At 32.7% G+C, this 27346-nt stretch overlaps 1 protein-coding gene across 1 annotated transcript in view; it reads right to left on the bottom strand.

Moving 5' to 3' along the window:
* Positions 1-17875: 17875 nt before the first annotated feature.
* Positions 17876-27346, bottom strand: part of LOC150085323 (uncharacterized) — a 736427-nt gene continuing 726956 nt past the window's right edge. Inside the window, exon 9 of the mRNA XM_090374526.1 lies at positions 17876-18216. Within this exon, the coding sequence (XP_090230652.1) occupies positions 17876-18216 (341 nt within the window). The remainder of the gene's footprint in view (positions 18217-27346) is intronic.

Consider the following 27346-nt stretch of genomic DNA (forward strand, 5'->3'; position numbering starts at 1 on the left):
CTGGCTGGGGATGGGCAATGTGACAGCTACAATTAAGAATATATTAAAAACAAAAACATGCCATTCAAACTGGATCATAAAGTGCATAGTTAAATGTAACAATATTTACTTATGCATTAGGATAATATTATGGTAAATATAATATTATTATGTAATCAGTCTATACTCTTACTACATTAAAAGGTTTTCTATATTTTTCTCATTATTTCAATTCACTTCCTGTTCCCATCTAATACAAAGAATTTAATAGACACATCATATTAAAAAAGAAACTCCCACAAGATTAATATTTATTGGTTCAAGATATGAGAAGTAGGTTCCAAGACTAAGTTAACAAATTAGTAACAAGCTCAAATTAATTTTGACAGGAAGTGTAATGCAACTTTATGCTCTTGCATTGTATTCAATTTGCTACAGTTGCGCAAGTAGTTGATACTGGAACATCAATTTTTTTTCCCCTAACATTATAACTGATATAGAAAGATGAAATGTTTAAATTAATAATGTGTACAGTAATATATGCATTATCACCCTGAAGGATTTTGTGATAGCAATATATTCTTGTAAAGCAGCCAAGAACTATGAAACCAAAATTATATGAGGTTAGAACAGTCTGTTGTTCACTTTTATCTCTACATTTCTAACTTTATCTAAATTATGGAATGCAGATCTGGAAAGAACAAACAACTGTGACAAGGGAATTAAAAAGAATAACAGAAATGGAGTTCTTTAACTGTTTTTAAAAAGTAGAGAATGAATAGAAAATGTGTACACCATTAAAAGGAACTTTATTATGAAGCGATACCAATTAAATGACTGCAAATCAGCTGTTTTTTCTTGTTGCCATTATCCAGTCCTGGGATTCAATTAAGACAATGCACTGATTCAAAAAGATTCATTGAAAGAAATATCACCAAGCTTCAAAAAGTTGACCAGAGAGAAATATGTTAATATCTTTTTAATTAAAATTTCTTATCTATCTATAATATATTATATATTTTAAAAAATTTAGAGTTGATATTTTTAATGCAGACAATTTGATACCAAAAGAACTTTTGAATGGGGGGAACCTCAATTCAGAAAGTTCCACATATATCAAATTATACATAAACTATAACTACAGTTTCAAAGCCACTTATATGTTAAATAAGGCTTGCTGAATACTTATAAACACATATTACAACTGGCAATAAGATGGAGCACTGGAAACATGCTATTTAATAAGACATAATAAATTAAACAAAACAAACAAAAAAACTGTAATTTTTTCACTTTAAGGCCACCCATGTAAGGGAAGTGTGTGTGTGTTTATGTCATAATTTATTTATTTATTTTTTGCTCAATCAAGATTTCCATTCTACACATTGAAACAATGGGTATGAAGGATGGAATGCTAGGTTTATTTAATTTTGATTTAGGTGGAATCATATAAAATGTAATCTTTTTAATTATGTGAGTTGCCATGATAAGAGAACACAACTTCATATAAAATTGTTCACTGAATTACAATTGCAAAACTTTTGATACTATACTCATTATGATAAAAATAAAAAGACATTCTAACATTAGTACCAAAAAAGAATAATAAGGTTTCAGAAAGTTAGAAAAAAATGAAACGATTTAAGTGATGAAAAGTGAGGATGGTTCTCTAATTTTGCATAATTCTATACTTTTTTTTTTTTTAAAAGAAGAAAGAATTTATTTAAACGCATTAAACTTTAAATGCATTTAGTAATTAAAATTGAAAGGGTAGGAAGGCTAACAAGTGACATATCTATATACTGGATCGAGTTGCAATCGGTTCAACATGTATTGTGTAAAAAAAAAAAAAAAAAAAAGGTACAAGTTTGATAAATAAGATCTTCATACAAGTTTGAAGATCTTATTTTATAAATAATGTGGAGTTTCTGGAAAGAGCACAGAGAAAGGCAATAACTAATATTAGCTATGGGAATAAGGGATGATGCTTACTGTGAGAGAGAGAAAGGATAACTGCAGAATAAGTGTGAAACTTTTCTTTTAGCCAAAAAAGTAACTAACTGTTGGAAAAATAGTTACCTTCTCATTTAATCCTGTGGAGGTCGAAATTTATCTCTAATTTAAAGGAGGATTGGACAGATATTAAGAAGAATTTATAAGGAAATGAAATTAACAAAGGGGGGTGTAGGCCACCTTCATTTACTTAAAGAAAATAAATAAACACAAATTCACCACAAATTTTTGTTTCTTAGGTTGTGTTGATACAATATAAGATTTTCTTTCATCATTTTGTTAATACTAATATCAATACTAAAAATAAGTCTGCCCAACAGTTAAAACTTTTTGGCTCTGTACAATATTCACAGGAAACTATGACAAAAATCAAGCAAAGAATTTGAGGAGTTTGTGTTAAAAAATTGAAATTTTATATTTTGTTAAAATGCATATGGATCTGAGATAATGGTGGACCATGTAATATTTAATGCAAAATTAGGATTTGTGCATATACATAAGCCTATCAACTATAATATGACATGTTCTGCAAGTTCACTAGCTCTTTCACATTTTGCAGTAATGAAGTTTTTGTGTCCTTGGAGGCATACAAATCACATTTTATAAGAACCTAAGTAGATAAAATCACATATATGTGAACAAGGTAATAAATATACTGTATTATTACGACTGTCATAATCTTTGGCTGTTTCCAATGTACATAAAAAAAAAATAATAAAAATTTAACAGAAACTGAAATTCAGTATGCTTAAAAATAATTTGTATGCCATGCACCATCTAGATATAAATGCTGAACAAATAGTGTCGGGAAGTTTGATGCGAAACGACCCTTTCTGGATTAGCCATAATATTACTGATTTGGCTTGAAATAACATTAATTAGTTTCAAAGGATAACCTCTGTTTAAAAACCTACTGTGAGAGATGGCATCTTATCCTCAGTATCTGTAAGAGTGAAAAATTTGAATGTATTTACCATTTGATTACAGAAAATTGAATGTTTGCATATAAAAAAGGATTTACATTTTATAATCAATAAACCCTAGAATTTAAATAAGATTCCCAACATTAATACAATATGGGAGCTTAGAAGATAATTTATCTTACAGTTTCAATTAAAAATATGAGTACTCTCCTTTGAAATGGGCCAAAATAACCCCATGTTTGCTTTTGAGCTAAAAATAATTCCAATAATAGCCAAAGGAGAAAATAATGAAATTCTCCTTTTGCTGCATAATTAAAAGTCCATTTTCCAAAACAGAATTGCCATTTTATTTTAGTATTGTTGATATAGTATTATTAATAGTCATGAAGAGTGTAATTCTAAAAGTATTATAAATTTTTTGACGTTACATTAAGGGTGATTTATTTATATTTTTTTATTTTGGGAAAAATTAAATGAGTTAACTGGCCTTTAGAAAAAAAATTACAGTATTATTAAAGAAATAAAAAAATACATATACCAACTGGAATAAAGCTGTTAATCTAATGACAATATATCAGCAAGATGCAAAGCATAAATACAGAAAATAAATAAAAAGAGGAATCAACTGAAACCACTGGAAACAAAAAACACTGTAGATATACATACAAATAGGAACTTCACTTTGGCAATAACGGACATTTAGGATTCAAATTAAATATAAAATATCCACTAGGAAACTAAATAATGCAATGCAGAATTACCTTCTTAATGTAGTTTCTCACTTGACCCCTTCCACAAGGTTTATAAGAGAACTTAAGATTATGTCATGTTACTATTTTATGTTAATATTGGTGAACTGTTACTATAATTTATAACATGCATTGTGCATTTATGTGCCTGTGTATGAGCAATTAGGAATGACAGGGAAATACCACTTACCTCTGAATACATGGGAAAATAAAATATGTAAAAATTAAAGTAATTTGTGATTAGATCATTTGAATGTTATTTAATGATTCTGAAGAAAATACTGGACTTCTTTCATATATAAAACTAACCAAAAACTTCATAGTCTAAAGGTGTTAATCAGCTTCAAGGAGTTTTAAACAAATAGTACACCATCTGTTCAAAAAAAGCATTTTGAACAGAATGCTGAAAAAACTATGCTGAAATACAGTTTTAGTCTGAATTCTGATATAATAAATTATTGGATATCCTTCATGACATGACTTCACTTGACTATTTCTGTTCTACAGAAACAGTGACATCTTTGGTATAGTCTTCAGAAGAGAAGCACTGCAGATGTTTTGTATGTAGTGAAATCTTTTAAACTGAACAAGCGGCAATATTTCTATCATGAATGTACAGAATCTACAACTCTGAATGCTGAGAGTAGAAAATATGGAAACAAAAGTACAAGTTAGATTTCTTTTCAATATAACTTATGGAACTTTTTCATTTAATTTTTTTATTATGTTACATTATGTTATAGTGCTTGAAGCAGAGAAAAAAAAGAAAGTGGAATGATTTTTTAAGTCTTTAATGCAAGTAAAATGTGGTAGGGATAGCTTGTACTGGAAAAAAAAAAAAAAAAAAAAAAAACACTATCACCCCCCCCCCATCACCCCATGAACAAATCAAGGAAAAACTCAATTACTTCTGTTAAGTTCTAAGAAGTCACTGACAATACAATTTACAATTTTTTCATAATCTTGAATGGCCTAATGCATTATGAAGTGATTCAAATGAAAATTATTTTGCTATAATGTACTTTATTGCAAGTCTGTATTCTTCAGAGACCTTCAGTGCTTCTTGCCATTCACTGTAAACCATTTCACTATTGCAAATAGTTTCTAAGGTTCATATCCTAGAAAATGTGACTTTTTCTGCAAAAAATGCTGCTCAAAACTTTCTGGACTTTAGCCACTTATGGATACAATCCTCAAACAAATACCATGTAACGGATGACCCTCATTCTGCAGTGGGTACCTGCTGATTTGTCAAATTCAGCCTATAAATGTATCACATGTCCACTATTCTTAAATTCAGACATAATGAGTAGCACATTTCATCAGCCACATCTCCTTTTGCATACAGAGACAGCATGCAAGTGATTCCACTTGAATTCCAGAGGGTAAACGTTTACCAGCACAGCAGGGAAAAAAAAAAAAAATAATAATAATAAATTCTGATTTAAATGTATGTTATAGCAGAAAAATTCATTATTTGATTCATCCTCATACCTCTTAAGAATATATAATTTTTTCCAATAAATATTTATTGCATATTTATTGAATCTTTCTTTTATGAGAAGGTTACTTATATTTATTTCATATTTTCTTATTATTTATTCTATATTTTTTTTTACTATTTTTACGGATAGTGGATTAGCAAATTTGACAGTTTATTACAGAATGATGGAACAGAAAAAACAGTTGTGCGTCGTATTCATTTCATTGTTCAAGTATCTAATTTTGTTTTTCAAATTAGTTATAAAGGAAGAAATATAAAATAAGAATTTTTAAATGTTGATCCTAGACAACTGTAAAGTAAGCGCATGCCATCTTAAAAAACTCTGGAGTAGTTTCAATTAGGGAAAGATAGCAAGATGGTATTTAAGGAATCCTGAAAATAGCAGAATGGCATCCTGCCCTGCTTTGAGTACTAAGCATATAACAAATTATGCTACTTCTCTTAAGATTTTTTCTTTTTTAATGATGTGTTTGAATAATCAGTAAACTGTAATGCACAAAGTATGCAATAGATAAATAGAAATGCTTTACTATATTGTAACCCCCCCCCACACACACACTGATAGCATTATCTGCTGTCAGTAACATTTGGACAAATTTTCCCATATTATCTATAAATAATTAAAGTTATATACTTCTAGCAGTTCATGAAAAAACAATTCAGTTAAATATTATAATTAATAATTAACATTATCAATCAATGCTTCTTTACTTATTTGCAATCCAATGTTAGAAAAAAAAAATAGGAATGTGAGTTTTAGTTCAATTTTAAATGTGATTATTAAATCCATTTTAAAAACAAACTCAACAGGTTGTTTTTAAAATTTAAAACTCAACTTTTACCTTGACCACCTGATTTCAACAAAAGAATTTGAATGATACTATTATGTTTCTCAAATGAAATAATACTTAATACAGTTGAAGTATTACAGTTAAATATGCTCTGGAACAGCAGAAGTTATGAACATTGCTGGATTAGGACAAAAGTTCTGACAGATTCTAGTACAAAATTTGATAATTTGATTCTTCATTAATATATGAACAAAACATAACTAAAATGATCAAATTACAGCCACTATAAACAACTAATTCAATTCTAAAATCCTCATGAGAAGAGTCACTGTAATGAACAATGAAATTTATTGCTAAAAATTATATCTATGAGGGTCAGGGATCATGACTTTCTAGCAATAACCCTATTCCCAAATGGGGAAAAATTCTACTGCAAAAGCTAAAATATTTCTGAGATTAAAGACTGAACAGACTGTGGTTAATGAAATAATTAAAAAAAAAAAAAAAAAAAAAAATCCTCAGAAACATTGAAAATTACTACTTGTTTGAGTAATCAGCCCAGTCATTATATTATTATTATTGGGATTCAGCACCTTTTTAGCACATCAATCCACAATTAAGTCACTGAATATATATATATCGTGTTTCTTATGTTGTATACACACACAAGATGTATACAACATAAGATGTTCTGGAATCAATAATCAAATTTGAATAGGTGATTTTGAATGAAATGTAATATGAACAAATATTCAAGGATGGCCTGCTAATTCATTAACAAGGGGTTTGCTTGACCAGAATTTCAGCAAGGGTTAAATTTTAATCAAACAAACTTTTTTTTAAAGGGACTTGCATGATTACATGAGTCCCCCCATTCAAGCACGCTCTGGCATATATCCTAGTCTCAAGCAGTAAAAGAGATATGAGCATTTAAAATTACATACATGGCTGCGGCTGAAAAGTGAATAAATTAAATAGTTTAAATCCTGGAGGTAACACAAACCAGCAAAAACTGCAGAAAAGGAAGAATCTTTAAGTCAAATCTATGGATGCTACTACTTACACATGCCAGGAAATGCCAAAATATCCCAAAGTCTGGAAATATGCAAGGCTGTGCATAAAGAACAATGGAACATATTTTGAACAATATCTAATATAACCAATATGTGATGTATTGCAGTACTGTATTTATAAATTAATATCCTGAAGTTTGGCTATTATTTAATGCAACACCCCAAACACATGATTTTGTTAGGGAAAGAAATATGAACTCAACTAGTCCTCAAAGTAAGCTAATAGACAATGTACGGGAAATGAGAAGTCAAGAACTTGAGAAGAAAAATATGCATGTGGAATCTTCCTGACTTGCAAAGCCCAAATTATAAAAATGAAACCGGAAATTCTTAACACAATATAAAAAGAATAATATCTCACTATGTTAATACATAACCTAGGTTAGTTAGGGGTTTTCTTAGAGATTGAATGTACAAATCATCCACACAAAAATTCAACATATACTTTTAAGAGAATCAAAGGTTCTCTTAGAGCTTTGTTTGTATTTTTAAGGCCAGATTACTACTCTTATATCAAGTCTCATACAGTCAAGCCATATCAGGAAAACTATTAAAATAAATTTTATGGACATCAAAAATGTGCATACTGAAAAAAAATAAATTTAAAATATAAATACTGGATTCCAAATCCTTGATTTCAATACTTTTATTTACACTTCATTATTTTTTCATTACAACAATCTAGGCTGCATAAGGAAACTTGAACAGTTATTTATGATATAATCCAAATTATAAGATATTTTTCAATTAACTTATTTAAAAAGTGTTTTAAGCCTCGAAGCAGCTTTTCACCTTAATTCCTTAGTAATGATTTTGGTGTTGTCTTTCATTCCACCCTTATTCTTCATAAGGTTTTGAATTTACTTTATAAATTTAATTATTTTTGAATTTTATTAAACATTCTTATTTATTAAATAATTTATAATGTTGTTTCTTAAATGAATTTTTTATTAACATTTCCCTTAAATATTAAAGTAATTTCAGGATTCCACATAAACTTCTTTCCCTAAGTGGCATGCAATATATATATGTACATGTCATCTCCTGCATCACAAGTTAATTTTGTCTTCAAATATATTTCTTCAACTTCCTCATCTAATTGCAAGTTGTAAATATCTAAGTCCCAACTAAAAAAGTTGTTTGATCCTCCATTATTTAAAATGTATACTACATCTTATCCTATTTAAAAATAGCATTACTGATTTGCATAGTTACAATGTCAGACCTACATATCATTTTTAGTATGGATTTACTATCACACATATTTTATTTCTTACTCATCTTAATAAACCTTTTTGTAAAAGCTTCTGAGTTGAGTTAGCAGTTTCAGTGGTTTTAACTTTTTTAGTTCAGATTTACTTCACAAAGCCTATTCTGGTTTACAATTTCAATATTAGTGGAATCCCTTCATAGCTAGCTTGTCTGTATAAGAGAATCTGACAAAAGTAAAAAGACAATAATAGATTATCCACATTAAAGAGTAGGTATGATAATATGGGCAGATGGAAACATTGCCTTTCTCCACAGCAAGAGATGGCAGTGGCACTAGAGTGTCAAATGTATGTATAGTGGAGGCCACCTATAGGGAAAGGTAAATAAAAGTGAGTAGCTGATTTTTGTAGTGAAAAATCAAGGCAACTTGTAGAAGAATGTAGTCTAAGTAGGATGGAAATTTCAGCTTTCTCACTGAAACTTTGTTATAAATAATGCACATTTTGGTTTTTCTTATAGCTTAAAAAACCAAACAACTTTCATCAAGCCAAGTTTAAAGCTTTTATAGGCTAGAGAATATCCAACATCTTTACACCATAAGCATTGCTTATCTAAACCAGAAATAAATTATTGAGAGCAATATAATTGCAGATGCAACGTTTGGTCCACCTGTAATTGTTTTCACCAACTACAATTATAAAATTATAGTGGGTAAAAAGTTTATCATTATTATTTAACCTTAACCATTACAGGGTATGCAACTTTTAAACTTTATTTTCTACACTCAGCTAACTTCTTGTATCATATTTCTTCACTCTTAATGAATAGTTCACTTGGGTAACAAAGCAAAAATATTCATATATAGTTATTTCCAAGGTTTCAAGGCATGAAAAAGTTTCCCTTTTCCTTTTCATGTATGACTTATGAAATAATTTTAAAATTTTAAAAATTAAGGCAACTGACACTGTTATATAACAGCAGATGTTATATCATGTGTGCAATCACTTATGTGTTATAAACATAACTAGCTTTTTTTTTTAAGATAAAGAAGTACATATTTTAGTTTGTCCATATAGTCTAACTGGGGTTCTTAAATTTATAAACTTGATGACTAGTCAAATTTGTTCTAACTAACTAAACTGAAATGGAAAGAAACAAATACTTTCTATCTATGAAACTTCTCATAATCTACAGAATCTACAGCAGTTACAAATAAACTGCTGTTTTTTAATACTTTAAAAAAATTTTAAAGCTGAAAAAATTGGAGGAGATGCTTGTAGATTTCTTGAAATGACATTTATCCATATTTCATTTATTTTTTTTGTTTTGAGAGTAATCAATGTCATGAGATTTTAATTTGATAATACATAATCTCCTTGTCATGTATAATGTTGTCAATTTAACAAGTTAATAAGCAAACAGTACAAGATTGTTATAATGCCAAAACCAAACAGATGAAAATCTTTCATTGGGCACAATTTCTATATGACAAAGTGGTGAAATTTCACAATGAAATTTCAGTCCCATTAATTTTACAAAGTAGAGGTTTTTATAGTGTGTGTGTACTCATGCAAATGCACATATACACCATCGAAAAAAAAAAAAAGAAAAAAAAAACAAAAATTCAGGATGATCTGAAAATTTTTTTAAAGCTGAAAAAATTGGGAAAGACAGCTTGAAAAATTCTTGAATTTGCACTGAAAAGATAGTGGGGTGGCCTCCTTCACCCATTTTAAGCATTGTATACACACACACACACATATATATATATATATATATATATATATATATATATATATCAAAAATTAAGTTTAAATGCTATCTCTACATAATCACTTAAACTTATATTCATGTTAAAACTTCTTTTTAATTAAAAATTACAAGCATCCCTCATTTAGCATGCTTTCATTTAGCACAATTTCACTTTTTCCCAGTTTTCAAACAGAGGACCTTTTGTTTAGCATGGATAAAATTTTCCTGACAAGAAACTTATAATGAAAATCTAAATGTTCACGAATCTCCAATTTTCTCATATGCATCATGTTGGATCAAAGGTTACAGTTGCTCAATCTCAAGCTTAAGTTCTAAAATTGTTCTCTGTCACTGTTTACATACTCACACAACATGGAAAAAAATAAATAAATAAAAAATAGCGGAATGTACACAATTGTGTATTTTGGGATCAGTGATAATATTGCATGCATTCCTTGTGGTTTGTGATTGTACTACAAGTAGCTGAATGTGCCAAAATGTAGTAAAGTATTGATAATAAAAAATGTCAAACTATTTATTACATTTCTGCTCTGTGAATTTTTTAAAATTATTTGCGATTCATATTTTAAAAGAATTTATCCCTCATTATGTCTTCAAAGAGATCATCTTCTTCAATTGCTTTTCTGAAGAGCAAATGTATTAATTTAGAAGTGAAATTTGCAATGCTTAAGAACTTAAAATTCGTGATAATGTGATTGATGCTAATTCAATGGGGTTGGCTAAATCTACTGTATATGCCATTGGCAATACTGGAGAATCTTTGAATGAAATCAAATATTCAAAACTGAATTTAGTGTGGCTAAAAACATGGCCAGTAGTTGTGTATGATTTCCAAGGCTTTAACGAACATAGAGCTATAATAATGGGCACTGTTAAACTTTCACGAGATTGTTTGTTTGTTATTTGGTTTTTAGGAGCATTAGCAACAAAGGCCATATTGCTCCGGGATATGCAGTGGTCATTCCCTGACCTTTCCGCATCCTCCGTATTTGGTGGTGACGAGCTCGAACCCCTGTCTAATCAAGAAGCGTGTGCTACACACTGCTGCTCCTTCCCACTTGGCTACGGAGGTGCCTGCTTTCACGAGATGTGGGCTTCACTGAGGTTGAGGAAAGAGATGTGATACATTCGATAGTTGTTAAATTTCCATAGTGAAGCTATAACAAATAAAGATCTACTTGAATTGGAAAGGACAAAGGCAACTTTGGAAGATGAGGAAGAAAAAGGCTCTGAAGGCCAGATCACTTGTCAAATTGTAACAAAGAAATTAGGACAAGTTTTTACTTTAATTGATGAGATGCAGTCAATTATTGAAGAGATTGATACCATAGTAAATCAAAGTTCACGTGTTTGCAGGGTTGTTGTTGTTATTCGGTTTTTAGGAGCATTAGCAACTAAGGCCATATTGCTCCGGGGATATGCAGTGGTCATTCCCTGACATTTCTGCATCCTCCGTATTTGGTGGTCACGGGCTCGAACCCCGGTCTAATCAAGAAGCGTGTGCTACGCACTGCTGCTCCTGTCCACCTGGCTACGGAGGCGCCACGTGTTTGCAGGGACTTGGATCAATTGATTGAATGTTAGGTCAATTTATAAGGAGAAGCAGAAGTCTAGTTCCAAGCAACATACATTGGATATATTTTTCAGAAAAAAGTTCATTATCAGCACCAAGCACAAGCATCCAGCAAAAGTGATGAGACCACCTCCAGCATAAACTCAAAAATAAATCCATGCAGTAATTTCTTTTTTGGTAGTAATTTGAGTAATTTCTTTTTTAATGGCTTTTTCTTTTTTTTTTATAGTTTAATTTTATATATTTTTATTTATAATTAAATTTTCAAAATTTCTATAAGATTCTACACATAGTTATCACAAAATTATATTTTAGTGGCTGAACTGCAGCTGAAAAATGTTAGTTTTAACTCTTTATGATGCTATACATTAAAAAGTTAAAGTTATAAGCACATCTTATCATTTTTACATGCATTCTCTTATTGAAAGGTAATTTTCATTTTAAGGCAGTGATTTTCTGTAACTGCCATGCTAAACAAGGGATATCTGTAACCCTAAAACTATAAGAAAAAGTTTTTCTGTCTTAAAATCCTTTAAAACTTCAGATTTACCGTAACTTTTTATGTTTGTTTTTTTGAATAAATATTAGCTGTGCTGCATGTCTCTTGTTGCTATCTATTATTTACTGTTAATTAATTAATTTTCAATTCATTTATCTCACATTATACAAATATACATTTCAATAGACATGCTGCCATCTTTTTCAATGTGAAGGATACCAATTAAATTAACTATATAAATATCATTATTAATACAAAATAAACAGGTATATTATATGGAGTAGATGAAATTAGGCATACAGACAGTGAACAATGTCATGTATTATTTAATGTATATGTAAACAATGAATCATCCAGCTGCAATGGTTTTAATATACTGCACTGGCAGCTTATTTATGAGCTTAGATTTCTTCAAGCCTATTGCTGCAATATACAGGTTTGGCTCCTGTTGTGGAAAAGCAGAAACTTACTCCCCAGGTGGTCAATATGTTGGTAATTGATTACAAAATCTGATAAGCAATAATCCTATCTTTGAAGAGCTACAAGAGTTTGCCAGGGAAATATTTACTCTTCTTCACAAAGGAGGCTGCTCGAACACTGCAACTCAGCACTAGGCCTGATTATGAACTTGGAGCCTATTATGAACTCCAAGTTCATAATCACTGAAATGAAAAAAATGAAAAGCAGGCTGTCACAGCAACTACTGTTACTGGGTGAACTACATGTCTAGTCTAGTTTATATCTTTATAGTACATTTGTTCCATCTGTATTAGTAATGTTGAGTGTCATTATTTAATTTAGATAGTATCCTTGAATTGAAAAAGATAGTGGTATAATATATGTAAATGTATGCATTATCTGGATTAATTGTATAACTTACCATAGATTAAAAAATATATATATATATGTAGTATTTGATCATTTCTATTCATTATTATTGCTTTCCTGCATAATAATGCTCTTAACATCCATATAAAACTCTTTTTGGTTGACCGAGATTAGTTAAAAGCAAAATAATTATATCTTTCAAATGAGTGAAGATTTCTAATTTTTTCCTGTTAACCCTCCATTGCTCATGTGGCATACCTGAGACACCTTTTATGTTTTAATTATAAAGAAAAAAAATAATTTTTAACTTTTTTTACTAAAGTAAAAATGGTGTTCCATTAATTATGATTTACTAAACACAATTACAATATATAAACGTATTTTTATGTAACATTAAACTTATTTTTAACTGCAGCATGTTATTTTATTTCCGTTTTTGCTCTGTGGCACAATAATTTATTAATATTAATATGAATTAATATGAGAGTATAAGCAAAGGCCTTTTTGCTTATACTAAACAAGAGAAACCAATAATAATAATAATACATTTTTTAATGTTTTTATCATAATTTTTTGAACTTCAAAGGTCACTCAACATCCTGAATTAAAACACAGATACTCACATGGCATCTGGAAGATGCAATGTAAACATCTGTACTTTTGTGTGTTCATTTTATTTTCGCAAAGCTGGCAAAACCAAAGTTTATGGCAAGATTAAACAGCTCTCGTTGGCATATCACAAAGATGATACATGAGTATCGGACTTGAGTACAAGAAAGATAGATGCTTCTTTTTGCCTGGCATCTGTTAAATGCCAAACAAAAAACTGATTTCTCAATCACTGCAAGACAAATGAAAAATATGAAAATGGCATCTGTTAAATGCCAAACTACTACTTTATTTGTTATCTTTAGTTTTTTTATGAATATTAGCAACTAAGGCCATATTGCTCCAGGGATATGCAGTGGTCATTCCCTGACTTTTCCGCATCCTCTGTATTTGGTGGTCACGGGCTCGAACCCCGGTCTAATCAAGAAGCGTGTGCTTTGCACTGCTGCTCCTGCCCACCTGGCTACGGAGGCACCTAAATGCCAAACAAAAAACTGATTTCTCATTCACTGAAAGACTGAAATGAAAAAAAAAAAAAAAAAAAAAAAGAAAGAAATGAAAAACAAAGTACACGGGAGGACTGAATTTTATTTACAAATTTAAAAAAATGTATAAAATAAATAAATAAAATAAAAAAAGTCTTTCAGGTGCCACATCAGCATCAGAAGGTTAAAAAAAATTTTACAACCTCTGCTATTAAAAATATGAAACAGTTACAGTATTTCCAAACTCAATAAAAATACTATAATCGTTAATTAGCAGAAAAAAATGATAACTTAAGTCAAATGTACATGAAAGAATGAAGCAGTAATTTATATATGTGCAGTTTAGAAGAGAGTATAAATACACAGAGTTTATGCTGCTATTTTATAATGAAAGTAAAAATTTTTCATTAGTCAAGCTTCTGAGACAGTAAGTTGTTAAATGTGTGCTATACCAATTTTACACAGAGGTACTTTAAAATGATTTTAAACAGCAGAGTTCTTTCTGAAATGATAAGATTATACAATAATGCAAACAAACTAATTTTGATTCTGGAATATTAGTTTTCTGTATGAAATACTTCCTCGGATATTCATTCCATAATCGAACTAACACGTTTATTTACTTTAAATAATAATTAGATGAAAAGTATCTATTTGTCTATTGAATAAAGATGCATTGTTAAATTGCAAAACATCAAAACAAAGCATTATTTTCTTTCTGTTTATGATATAATTATTAAAATTTTTTTCCAATTTCCACCATGCTGTTAACAAATATATGATAATTCTTTATGATATAGAAGGGCTAGATAATAAAACTACTTTAAAATATTGGAATTTAATCTCCTACTGAAAATGTTAAGCATATACATGCATTCAACCCAATAGTTTTCTGATTTGAATTCAAGATCTTTGTACATTTTGTACATTAAGATTTGTGATAACAAATCTTATATGAAAGGTGAAGCTTAATTAGACTAGCAGTACTACACGAAGAAGCAACATTTATAATTAGAACCAAGAAAAGAAGGGTAATTAAGGATAAACACGAATGAAATGGATGATTGTTAACATGTTCTTAAAACTCATAAAATTTAAATTAAGAATAGAGTATTCATTTTATTTTATCTGTTGATATCTGTTTTTCACATGTAACACGAGTCGATATGCAATACTTAATTAGGTTAGAGTTAAGTCAACTGGGAATATCAAGGCGGGCCTTTTTTTATAAATGAATAACACTGCTGAAAATGGAAAATAAAGTCAGGCAAGATCAGAAGAAAAAGTCAATAGAAATACTGACTTTTTCTTCTGATCTTGCCTGACTTTATTTTGTAAGAAAGTGAAATTTTTCTGACATTTATTTAAAAAAAAAAAATCAAGAAGGGGAACTACAGAATATGTAACAGCATTCAAAGGCTACAATCAAGAGGGAAGATGCACAGGACTAAAAAAGATAAAGGTGATCAAAAAGGCTAATTTTAATAACTATAGAAAATTACAAAAAAAATTAATAATAATAATAATAAAGGACGAAAACTGACAAACTCGAATCTAGAGATTGTAAAGAATGCAGGATGCCTTAAATGATGTTCTGATTTTATAATAGTTTTACTCCTAAATTAGGATGCTTTTCAACTGACAGTTACTTATTTAATCATACAATCAATGATAGATTTGGGGCTCTTGAAACAGATGTAACTCTACCCCATTCCTTCCTAATTTCCCTAGGCATATTTACAAACACCTAACAATGATGGACACAGACATCTTAAAATAAAGCAAAAGAAGAAAATATGGACACCAATACGTATGAGATATCTGCTATCTGTAAACTGTATTAGATGCAGAAATGCTGCATGTCATGGCTAAAACCTAAAGCATATGAATATGCTCTGCTAAAAATATTAATCCTTGTTTGCGTCTAGATGAACAGATATGAATGATGTAAGAAGATGACGGCACTTCTCAAAGTGCACTTCAAGCTCACTTTGTTTTACTCCTACAAAACAAAGCTACTGTTAAAACTCTGTTCATATACAGTTAACTTATGAATATTAGTACTTTTTTTTTTTTTTTTGGCCAGTAATATTAAATGCACTGCTTTACTTACACATTTCTGCCATTAACTGACGACAAGTTACTGTTCTCGGAATGCTTCTTTTTTTTAATCCCATAGTGTAAAGATGGCAGAAAATTTTCAAGTTTTCTTAATCAATACAAATTTTTCAGAAAGGAAATACCTTAATGTCATTATATTTCTGCCACATATTGTGACAATTGGCTGCCAGTAAATTGCAAGCAGAATTTCAAAGTTTGCTCTATATGCAAGAAAGTAAATTTTCTGACATTTATTTAAAGCATTTCATTAATTTTTTTAAAGTTAGCATCTAGAATCAGGAAGAAAAAAGAAAATAATAAAAGACCTTTTCTACTTTATAGAATATCTGTGTATACATAAGAATTTCTAATACATAAGAATTAGTATATTGATGCAAAAATCAAAAATTTTCGTGAATTATTTAGTTTAGATTTTTTTTTTTTAGTTATTATTAGCTTGAGAAGATAGCCAAAACAAAATGGAAAAAATGCCAAGATTCATTTTAGTTTTAACTCTGAACAACTGACGAATATGAATTATTGTATGGCAATGATTTTAAATCAGTTGTTTTTCTATTAACCATCTATTTGCCTTATATGTATAATTTTTTATACTATATGTCAGAGAGACTAGAAATTCAAAAAACAAAAATCAAAATAAGAAACACAAACTTGGAATAATAATCAAAATTGGTAAATAAGTTACAAATAACATACAATTCATTTTTTGATGAAGGGATGATGTAAATGATGCACTCTGAAACATAATAAAGACAAGCCAGTTAATAAATGTTCTTTAGGAAATACACCATGACTATGAAGAGAAATATATATCTACAGATTTTGAGATCTCAAAGAGAAAAAAAAAATTGGAAAGTAATAGGGTTCAAGGTTGTTGTTTGGCAACTGGATGTTTTCGAAATATGATCAACCATTCAGTGATTTTGTCTAACCAGAACTTTGAGAATATTCTATAATGAAGAAATTTTACAGACACTTGAAGTGCGTGCTTCATTTCACATTGTAAAATGTTACATTGAATGCTTTATATGGAAATATAAATAAATATGTACATACATATATATGACACAGTTTACCGTTTGAATAAATCTAACACTTCATAAGAGTTTCTGTGACTTCCGGTTTGATTGTTATAACGAAGCACGCAGTTCTAATGAATTGTATAATATACATTTATGTGTGTACAGTAATTTCAGCCATTTCACTTTACAAAATGCACATTAAATTTTTTACAAAGAACATTGGTATGAATGTATATAAAAAGCAAGGGTGTAAAATGTGATAAAGAAAATGCTACTTCACAAAGATGACAATGTTTAGAGTGCTGCTGGTAATATCCAACAACACTGCTCCACATAGACACTTGGACAAGAAACATGCATTGTCTTGCAAAGCTCATACCACCAGTTCATTATTAAAGAATGAGCTTAATGTCCTTCATCTACATTAATATCAACCAAAGTGCAGCAGTTACCTCAGTAGCTACACATGTTATGTCGTATCACAGCTGAAGCTGAACTTAGGCATGCATACAGTCTGGACTACTCTTTACTATGCACACAAGTGGCATCGTTACATAAAACCCTGTTTTACCCTTCACCCAAGGCACTAGGAGTAAGACAAAACACACTGGGTTGTTTAGATGTTGTACTGATTAAAAGAATAAATGTTAACTGCCTTGGGTGCAAGGTTTGAAATTCAGAAAATTTAACAGCACTTTCTATAACCTCTTAAATACAAGGGCTACTGAGGATGCTGTTGAGAGCTAAGGGATGGTACCACTGGAAGCACTTGTACAGCAGCAGCAGGAGGAGGAGGTGGGGGAGGAGGAGGGGGAGGTGGTGGTGGATTGGTAACTGAAGTCCCAGATGTTTCACTGTTTGTGCTACCATTGCCTGTAACAGAACTAATACTGGTGTTTCCACTAACCATAGCAACCATACCAGAAGTACTTGCTCCACTTGTAGATGAAGTAGCAGTTGCTTCTTTTTCACGCCTCTCGGCAGCTGCCCTGCTTAGGACATACTGAGCTGCAAATTGATGCTTAGGATCCATTCTTAAGTGTTCCATGTGATGAAGAAGTCCTATTAAAGGAAAAAAGTTCAGTTTGAAAATATCTACTTCTGACTAGAACAATTTATGTTTATTTCACATTTACTGAGACTATTATAAGCAAATAAATACTTGGTGATCAATAAATATTCCAGAAAGAATAAGCTCAAGTTAAAGTTTTTAAGTGTGACTCATATCCATACCTGCTAAGTACTTAGAAAACTTTTAATACAAATGCTGCTTTCAGCCAGGATACTTGGGTATTTCATCCAAATTAATAATAACTAATTCATATCATAAAACACAAAATGGAAAATTATGTATATCATTATAAAATGCAAAAAAAACTTTTTTCTAAGATAATTCTGAGCACAAAAGGTTACTGGAACTTCCTGCCATCTAAAATGTATCTGGACAAAAGTTTGTTTCACATGCTTTCCATTCACTTCAATAGCATTTTGGTTCCCCTTTGGACACTATGACATGCTCCAGCCTCCTGAGTAAGTTTGACAAGGAACAATAGACTATTGCTGGTAAAGTCTTCCATTCCACCTGTAGCACAATGACCAGTTATGCTACTGATGAGGGATGTGTTAACTTAGCTCTCACTCAATGTTCTGGTTCATCTGATAAATGTTCCACACAGTTCAAATCAGGACTCTGTGCCAGCCATTTCAACTTTAGTACATTCATGTCCGTGAACCATTCTCAAATAACACTGGCGGTATGGCATAGGGCATTATCCGTTGAACAAACAAACATGAATCTGTACCTAAGAACTGCCACATCACAGGGAGAACAGAAATGTCCAAAATATTAAGAAAGGTGTCATTGTTCATCGTTCCCCACACAATCACCAAAAGTCCCAGGCCATATTATAAGAAATAGCCCCACACCATAACCCTACCTCCTCTGAACTTCATTATTGGTACAATGTATTCTGGTAGCATTAGTCTCCATGCATCCTCTGCACCCACCATCTGATCATGCAAGACCACTGACTGCAGTTGGTAATGTCTGGCTTATGCATTACTGTGCTCCCATGATGAAAATCAAGGCTGTGAAGATCTTTACACAGTGTGCTCATACAGACCTCAATCCCTTCTTCCTCCTTGATATCTTAAACTCATGATTAATTTCTGTTGGGATTTATTATGAGATTTCTGTACAACCTTTCTAAGTACCTTCAGATCATGTGATGCATAGTCTTTTGCTCCCTGTGCTTTGCTGAATGGCATAAACTGCAAGCAATTACACAAATCAACAAGCCAGAAATGTGACATCCATCAATAAAATTCCTCTTGAAATCATTTAGCATTAGTAGAGGCATATGATGCAAGGAAGCAAGCTTATATAGCATCAGTCAAAAAAAAAAAAAAAAAAAACCCCTTCCCATTTAAGTTTTCAACCTCCACTAAGACAGATGGAAGTTTGTTCCAACTGTCAACCACTGCTGGCTAAAGGCGAATTTCCACACATCTATTGTATAATTGCCTTTCCTCAATTTGAATTTATGTCCCCTCAGATGAGTAATCCGAGCAAGAAGAAGAATCCCAACAGCATTGAGCTTGCTCAAACCATTCAAGGCCTTATTAGATCACTCAACTCAATTAGATCACCTAGCAGGTGCCTAGTCTTCAGACGCTGCAACTTGCAGCCTTTCTTGGTAACACCAACCCTTTGTTTCACTCACCAATCTCATTGCAGCAGCTCTAAATCCTTCCTAAAATGAGGCCACCACACCTGTATGATGTACTCAAGGTGTGGCCTGAACATTGCTGTATACAAGGGGACAATCACCCTCTTATCCCTGGTAGCAAAATTCCAGTATATCATTGACAAGACATTATGAGCTACCCTTGAAGCCCATCTGCACTACTCAGAAAACTTCATATCTGACTGCACAATTATCCCCAGGTCCTTTTCATTCTCTAATGGTATTTTACTGTGGGGGTTACTGCTACTCATATGCAGTACTTGACATTTGTCAATGTTAAACTTCAGTTGCCACTTCTCAGCCCATCTGCTCAACTTTTCTAGATCCTGTTGCAGAAGTGTACTATCATTACTGTAACCCTGCCAACCTTTGTATCGTCTGCAAACTTATACATTAACCCTTCATCAACATCATTGATAAATACAGAAAACAACACTGGGACCAACAACGAACCCTGGGGGACTCGACTAATAACATTAGTCCACAAAGAGCAGTGTCCATTGATTACCACTCTCTGTCTTCTCCCACAAAACAATCCTTTAATCCATTGTAACAACTTGCCCTTAATGCTATACTGCTCCAATTTGTACTTTAGTCTTCCTAGTGCAAGAGGATCAAAGGCTTTCCTAAAATCCAAGTATATGATATCAAAATTATTTCTTGCATCTAGTTCCTTTGTGACCACAGACAAGAGTTCCTTTGTGACCACAGACAAGAGTTCCTTTGTGACCATAAGACAAGACTTCTCCTTAACAAACCCATGCTGTGTCTGAACTATAACTGCAGACTTATCCAGATGATCCTGCATTGCTTCTTTAACCAATAACTCCATTATTTTCCCTGGAACAGAAGTTAAACTAACAGTTCTGTAATTACTCATGTCACCCTTTGATCCCCCCCCCCCTTTGTGAACTGGTGACACATTTGCACATCTCCAGTCCATGCAGACATCCCCTGAGTCCAAGGAAGCTTTCATAATTATGGCTAAGGGTTTGCTTACTTCATTTGCTACCTCCTTTAATATAACCGGATAGATCCCATCCAGCCCAGGTGCCTTTCTTATGTTCAATTTCAACAACTTTTCCTCCACTTTGCTCTCAGTTATTACAAAATCATTTAGCTGTCTGCGAGAGTTTGATAAGCTTCTGTCCTCCACCTCCCTAAAGACTTCCTCATGTGTGATGTGTAGATGTAAAATACATATTCAGTTTGTCAGATACCTCAGCAGGTTCATCAACAATCGAACGGTCAATATGAAGTGAATTAATCTGATTCATCCCCTTCCTTCTAGTGTTTACATAAGTAAAGACATCTTTGCTTTTTTTTTTTTTCTTTGCATCTTTTGCCAAAGATTTCTCATAATTTGCCTTTGCCTGCCTAACCTCCTTTGTGACTTGATTACAGACTAGCTTATATATATACCATAGTCTTCTATGTCACCTGACAATTTATATGCATCCCATTCATTTTTGGTCTCTGCCATGAGTCTCATTACTTCATCTGCCATCCATTTTGGCCTAAACTTTGAACGGTATTTCTTAGTTGGAACAAAAAGCCAAGTAGCTTCCAAGATTACTTCCTTGAATGCCTTCCATTTACAATTTGCTGTTGGTTGATCATCAGTTGATCCCAACTGTATAGAATTTAAAAACTGTCCGAGACCACTGTAGCCACCTTTACGAAAGCAAAAACCCTTCCCTTTACCCCTGATGATAGTTACATCCTTAAGTAAATCCCACATCAGCACACTGTGATCACTGCCACCTAGTGGTTCCTTTCTCTGCAGATTCTTAATGCGAGAAGAATCACTGCTGATAATCAGATCAAGAGTATTACTCCCTCTAGTTGCCTTTTGAACATGCTGCTGCTGTAAAAAAACAATCATCCAATAAATCCACAAAAAGCCTTGCTACTGTGCGAGTGTCAACCACAAGTTCCAGTCAATATCTGGACCAAAACAATGCCAATTTAATTAATTAATTTAACTACTTTGGTAGATAGCTATGTTAAAATGATGCATTTGCACTAACCTACATGTTAGTCATTCTACCTTGTAGCATGAGGCCTTTACCCCTAAATACTTTATAGTCTATCTGGGAAGTTAAAATCTCATTATAAGACAACATAATTTACTGACACACTCTATTTCTCTGTACAGCTGTTCATTGTACTCATCAGGCCAATAACACACTCCTACTCTTAATTTTGCTTTCCCAGTTCTTATGTCACACCAAACTGACTCAACATTGAACTGTCCACTCATGTCAGCTGGATGCACTTCCTTAGATTTTATGTGCTTCTTAATTAACAGCATAACCTCTCCTCCCTTCCAATCCTTTCTGTACACATTGCACTCTAATAAGATTTTTGTGGATTTATTGGATGACTGTTTTCTGCAGCAGCATGTTCGAGAAGCAACCAGAGAGGGTAATATTCTTGATCTGGTTATCAGCAGTGATCATTCGTGTATTAAGAATTTGCAGATAAAGGAATCACAAGGTGGCAGTGATCACAGTATACTGATGTGGAATTTACTTAAAGATATAATTACCATCAGGGGTAAAGGAAAGGGTTTTTGCTTCCGTAAAGGTGACTACAGTGATCTCAGACAGTTTTTAAATTCTGTAAAGTGGGACCAACTGATGATGTTACCAACAGCAAATTCTAAGTGGGAAGCATTCAAGGAATTAATCATGGAAGCTACTAAACGTTTCATACATATTAAGAAATATTGTTCAAGGTTTAGGCCTAAATGGTTGTCAAATGAACTAATGAGACTCGTGGCAGAGAAGAAAAATGCATCGGATGCATATAAATTATCAGGTGACACAGAAGCCTACGACAGATATAAGCTAGTATGTAATCAAGTCACAAAGGAGGTTAGGCAGGCAAAGGCAGATTATGAGAAATCTGGCAAAGGATGCTAAGAAAAACAGCAAGGATTTCTTTACTTATATAAACTCTAAGAAGAAGGGGATGAATCAGATTGGTCCACTTGCTATCGATGGTTCGACTGTTGATGATCCTGCTCCAATAGCAAACAAATTGAATGAGTATTTTGCATCTATTCACACATGAGGAGTTATTAAGGATTGAAAATGTCAGAAGGTTATCAAATTGTAGCAGGGTGCTTAATGATTTTGTAATAACTGAGAGAAAAGTGGAAGAGAAACTGTTGAAGTTAAACATAAGAAAAGCATTTGGGGTGGATGGGATTTATCCAGTTATATTAAAGGAGGCAGCAAAGGAACCAAGCAAACCTTTAGCCATAATTATGATAGCATCCTTGGACTCAGGGGAGGTCCCCACAGATTGGAGATGTGCAAATGTATCCCCAATTCACAAAGGGGATCGAAGGGTGACACGAGTAATTACAGACCAGTTAGTTTAACTTCTGTTCCGGGTAAAATAATGGAGTCACTGGTTAAAGATGCATTGCAGAATCATCTAGACAAGATTTCAGTTATAGCTCGAACGCAGCATGGGTCTGTTAAGGGGAAGTCTTGTCTAACCAATTTGACTAGATACTATGATGTGGTCACAAAGGAACTAGATGCAAAGAATAATTTTGATATCATATATTTGAAACTTAGAAAGGCTTTTGATACTGTTTCACATGGAAAACTGCTGCACAAATTGGAGCAGAATGGTATTAAGAGTAAGTTGCTACAATGGATAAAAGGATGGTTGAGTGGGAGAAGATTGAGGGTGATAATCAATGGGTGCTGCTATTCGTGGACTAATGTTATTAGTGGAGTCCCACAGGGTTCAGTGTTGGGTCCACGGTTGTTTTGTATATTTATCAATGATATTAATGAAGGTATATCAGGCTTTGTGCCAAAGGTTGACAGGGTTGTTAAGGACAGTAATGGCAGTGTTACTGCAACAGACTCTAGAAAATTTGGGAAGATGGGCTGAGAAGTGGCAACTTTAACCTTGAAAAATTCAAAGTACTGCATATGGGTAGAAGTAACCCCAGAGGAACGTAACAACTTTGTGGTAGAAAATGAAAAAGACCTGGGAGTAATTGTGCAGTCAGATATGAAGTTTTCTGAACAATGCACACAGGGTGCAAGAGCAGGTCTTGGGGTTTTGTCAACGATATACAGGAATTTTGCTAGCAGGGAAAAGGAGGTGATTGTCCCTCTGTATAAGGCAACGGTCAGGCCTCGCCTTGGGTACTGCATAGGTCTGGAGACCTCATTTTAGGAAGAATGCAGATTTGCTTGAGCGTGTACAGAGAAGGGCAACAAGATTGGTGAGGGGCATGAAGGGATCCCCTTACCAAGAGAGGCTTAAGTTATGCAAATTGCAGCACCTGGAGACTAGCACCTGCGAGGTGATATGATTGAGGTGTATAAGGCCTTGAATGGGTTGAGCACGCTGAATTCTGATGGGATTCTTCCACTTGTTCAGATTACAAACCTAAGGGGGCATAAATTGAAATTGAGGAAAGACAGCTGTAGAATAGATGCGCAGAAATTTGCCTGTGGGTGGTTAATTGCTGGAATAAACTTCCATCTGTCATTGCGGAAGTTGATAGGTTAAATAAATTTAAGGAGAAACTGGACAAACATTTAGAGGGAACAGCTGTGTGAATTTTTTTTTTTTTTTTTTGGCTGCTACATAAGCTCATACCCTTGCTTTCTTCCATCACATACCACGATTACGATTACTATTACTATTCCCCAAATTCCAATTCTGCATTCCCTATATCTGTATGACACCATGTCCTTGATATCCCAACAATATCTGCCTTTGATGTTTTGACCAGCACCTCAAATTGATCAAATTTATTTACTATGCTCTTAGCACTGGTGTACATGCAAGTATACATGCACTTGTTCCTATTCTTAGCTACCCTAACACAGCCCACGTATTTACTTGCTCCACAATGACTCCCAGCAGTCTCTGAAATCCTTGATGATGTTACCAACCTTGGTAACACCTTGTTACCAAGGTTAGTAATAAGGTGTTACCTTTTTGCGCCTTGTTTTCCAGGCGGCTGCTCATTCCAATAGAAACAGTGCAAGTATCACTTTCACCTCTGCTTGCGGCTACTGTTAATCTATTAGTCTTTGAATTCCCCCCAAGGGGTCTTCTTACCAAAAAAGGCTTAAGTTCTGCAAATTGCAGCAGCTGTAAACTAGGCATCTGCGAGGTGATCTGATTGAAGTGTATAAGGACTTGATTGGGTTGAGCATGCTGAATTCTGATCGGATTCTCCCGTTTGCTCAGATTACGAACCAGAGAGGGCATAAATTCTAATTGAGGAAAGACAGTTGTAGAATAGATGTGCGGAAATTTTCCTTTAGCCAGTGGCTGGTTAATTGCCGGAACAAACTTCCATCTGTCATTGTGGAAGTTTATAGCTTAAATAAATTCAGGGAGGAACTGGACAGGAATGGTTATGTGAAATTTTTTTTTTTTGGCTGATGCTGCATAAGCTCATATGCTTGCTTTCTTGCATCACATGCTTCTATTACTGCTACTACACACAAAGACATCCTCCTTGGCTAGATCATGTCCTATTCCAGAAAGATCAGCAAATATTTCACAAGTTGCAAATTTTTTAGGCTGTGATGAATTGGAGAATTGCTCCTTTCAGTTGTCCCCCGTGCCACAGCACTTCTGCTACTTTGTTCACGTTGGCTTGCTGCTCTAGCCTAGGGAATGATTTCCTTTTAAATACGATTTAATTAATTAACAATGAAAATTAATAAGGATAATAAATTTAATTGATTAACTGACTACACTATACTATACTTGACTATACAATACTATACTAAGCTAATGTAGTGATACGTATTACACTATCTAGTTTTATGTTATACCTTAAGCTGTCAAGTTCATGGTATACACTATACCGTAACAATCACAATGTTAAATTAGTTATATCCTTGGCTAAATACAAAAGATATATCCCCAAAAGTGATTAAACCCTCAAACTACTTACTGATTACAATTAAAACCCTACTATTCTTCTGCGCTACTGGTTACGTGCTACGATTTTTACGGCAAAACTCTGATACAATAGTAGTAAGAGTAGAGAGTCTTAACTTACAAAATCACTAGCTAAATTTAAAAAATAAGCTAATGAACGCTACTAATCCTATTATTTAGCTCAGCTCTTTGTGCTATGATGAAAACAACTAACTTGTGTGGCTCATATGCTTTCCTTATATAATGGTCTGAGCCACTTGGAATATAGAAACAGGGGTGTCTGGATATTTTTTGGAGGTTATTGTATATTCTAATACCGTTTATGAGTTAAGCAGAGAGAAGATAGAACAGTGGAATTAAATTTCTACAGATTGTAAAGTTCAGGAAATGCACCAGAAGACTGTTCCAGAGAGCAGAAGTAGAATAAATTAAAAAAAAAAAAAACAGGAATGTGGTTTTTTAACACTTGAAACTTCCATTAAACAAACTGGCTATACTGAATTCAGTAACAAGAGTCATTTACTATCTATCTAATATCTCCTATCATTAAGGTTTAGTCATTCCTCTGTGGGGAGTGGATGGCATGCCCCAAATCCTCCTGTTGGTTCACACCTGGGTGGTCGCTTCCAGTATACTATACATTTATGACCTTGCACATGGTTGATACACTCGGAGTTACATCAGTTCCAAAGCATGCAGGTGCAAACAGAGGATTTGGCTGTTGCAACATCTTGCGGAATAACAAGACTTTGCCAAAATTCAATACACTCAATTCACACTTGAATACCAATTCCATTGGTATTCAAGTGTGAAAATTCACTGGAAAAATGTCTATGACAAGTAATATTACTTAACTGAGGATTTTCATATTGCCTATAAAACTAAATATTAAAATTAAAAGATAAAACTTCATAAAAAGAAACCTTACATAAAATATAACATACCTGTAAACGTTTACATATACAAAATATGCGGTATTTGTTTCTTCAATTATTATTTTGATATGGAATACATCAGCATGCCATGTGGACATGGGATAGAATTTCCATTAGAACCCATAAAAATGGATCTCATATTAATCCCCAGCCACATTCTTCAATATGGCAGGATTGGAATTTAAGGGAAATTCCAAATGATAGGCCAGACAATAACCTCAATTTAAATGGAGTTTACTGCTACTGGCCTACTGCAGAAAGAGTTGCAGTCAATGTGTCTTCTGGGTAGATTTACATCCCATGCCAACAACACTCATGTAACTTTTTTTGTGAACAGGATGCTTTGCATAGTAGTAGAGATCACTTGTAGGGAAGAGGAAGAAATAAAACCATCACTTTCTCGATTAACATGAAATGTTACTTGAGGAAGCGACACACTAAACTAGATTTTTATTAGTGGAGGTTATCTGTTGTTGTGTGGCACTCATTTCATTTGAAAGTTGTTTTAAGAAAGTGATAAGAAGGATGAGAAAATAAAAACAAAAAACATAGTTTTTAAAATTTATT

The sequence above is a fragment of the Mastigoproctus giganteus genome, chromosome 5 (assembly GCF_048544385.1).
Source record: "Mastigoproctus giganteus isolate SK-2022 chromosome 5, ASM4854438v1, whole genome shotgun sequence".
Taxonomy (NCBI): Eukaryota; Metazoa; Arthropoda; class Arachnida; order Uropygi; family Thelyphonidae; genus Mastigoproctus; species Mastigoproctus giganteus.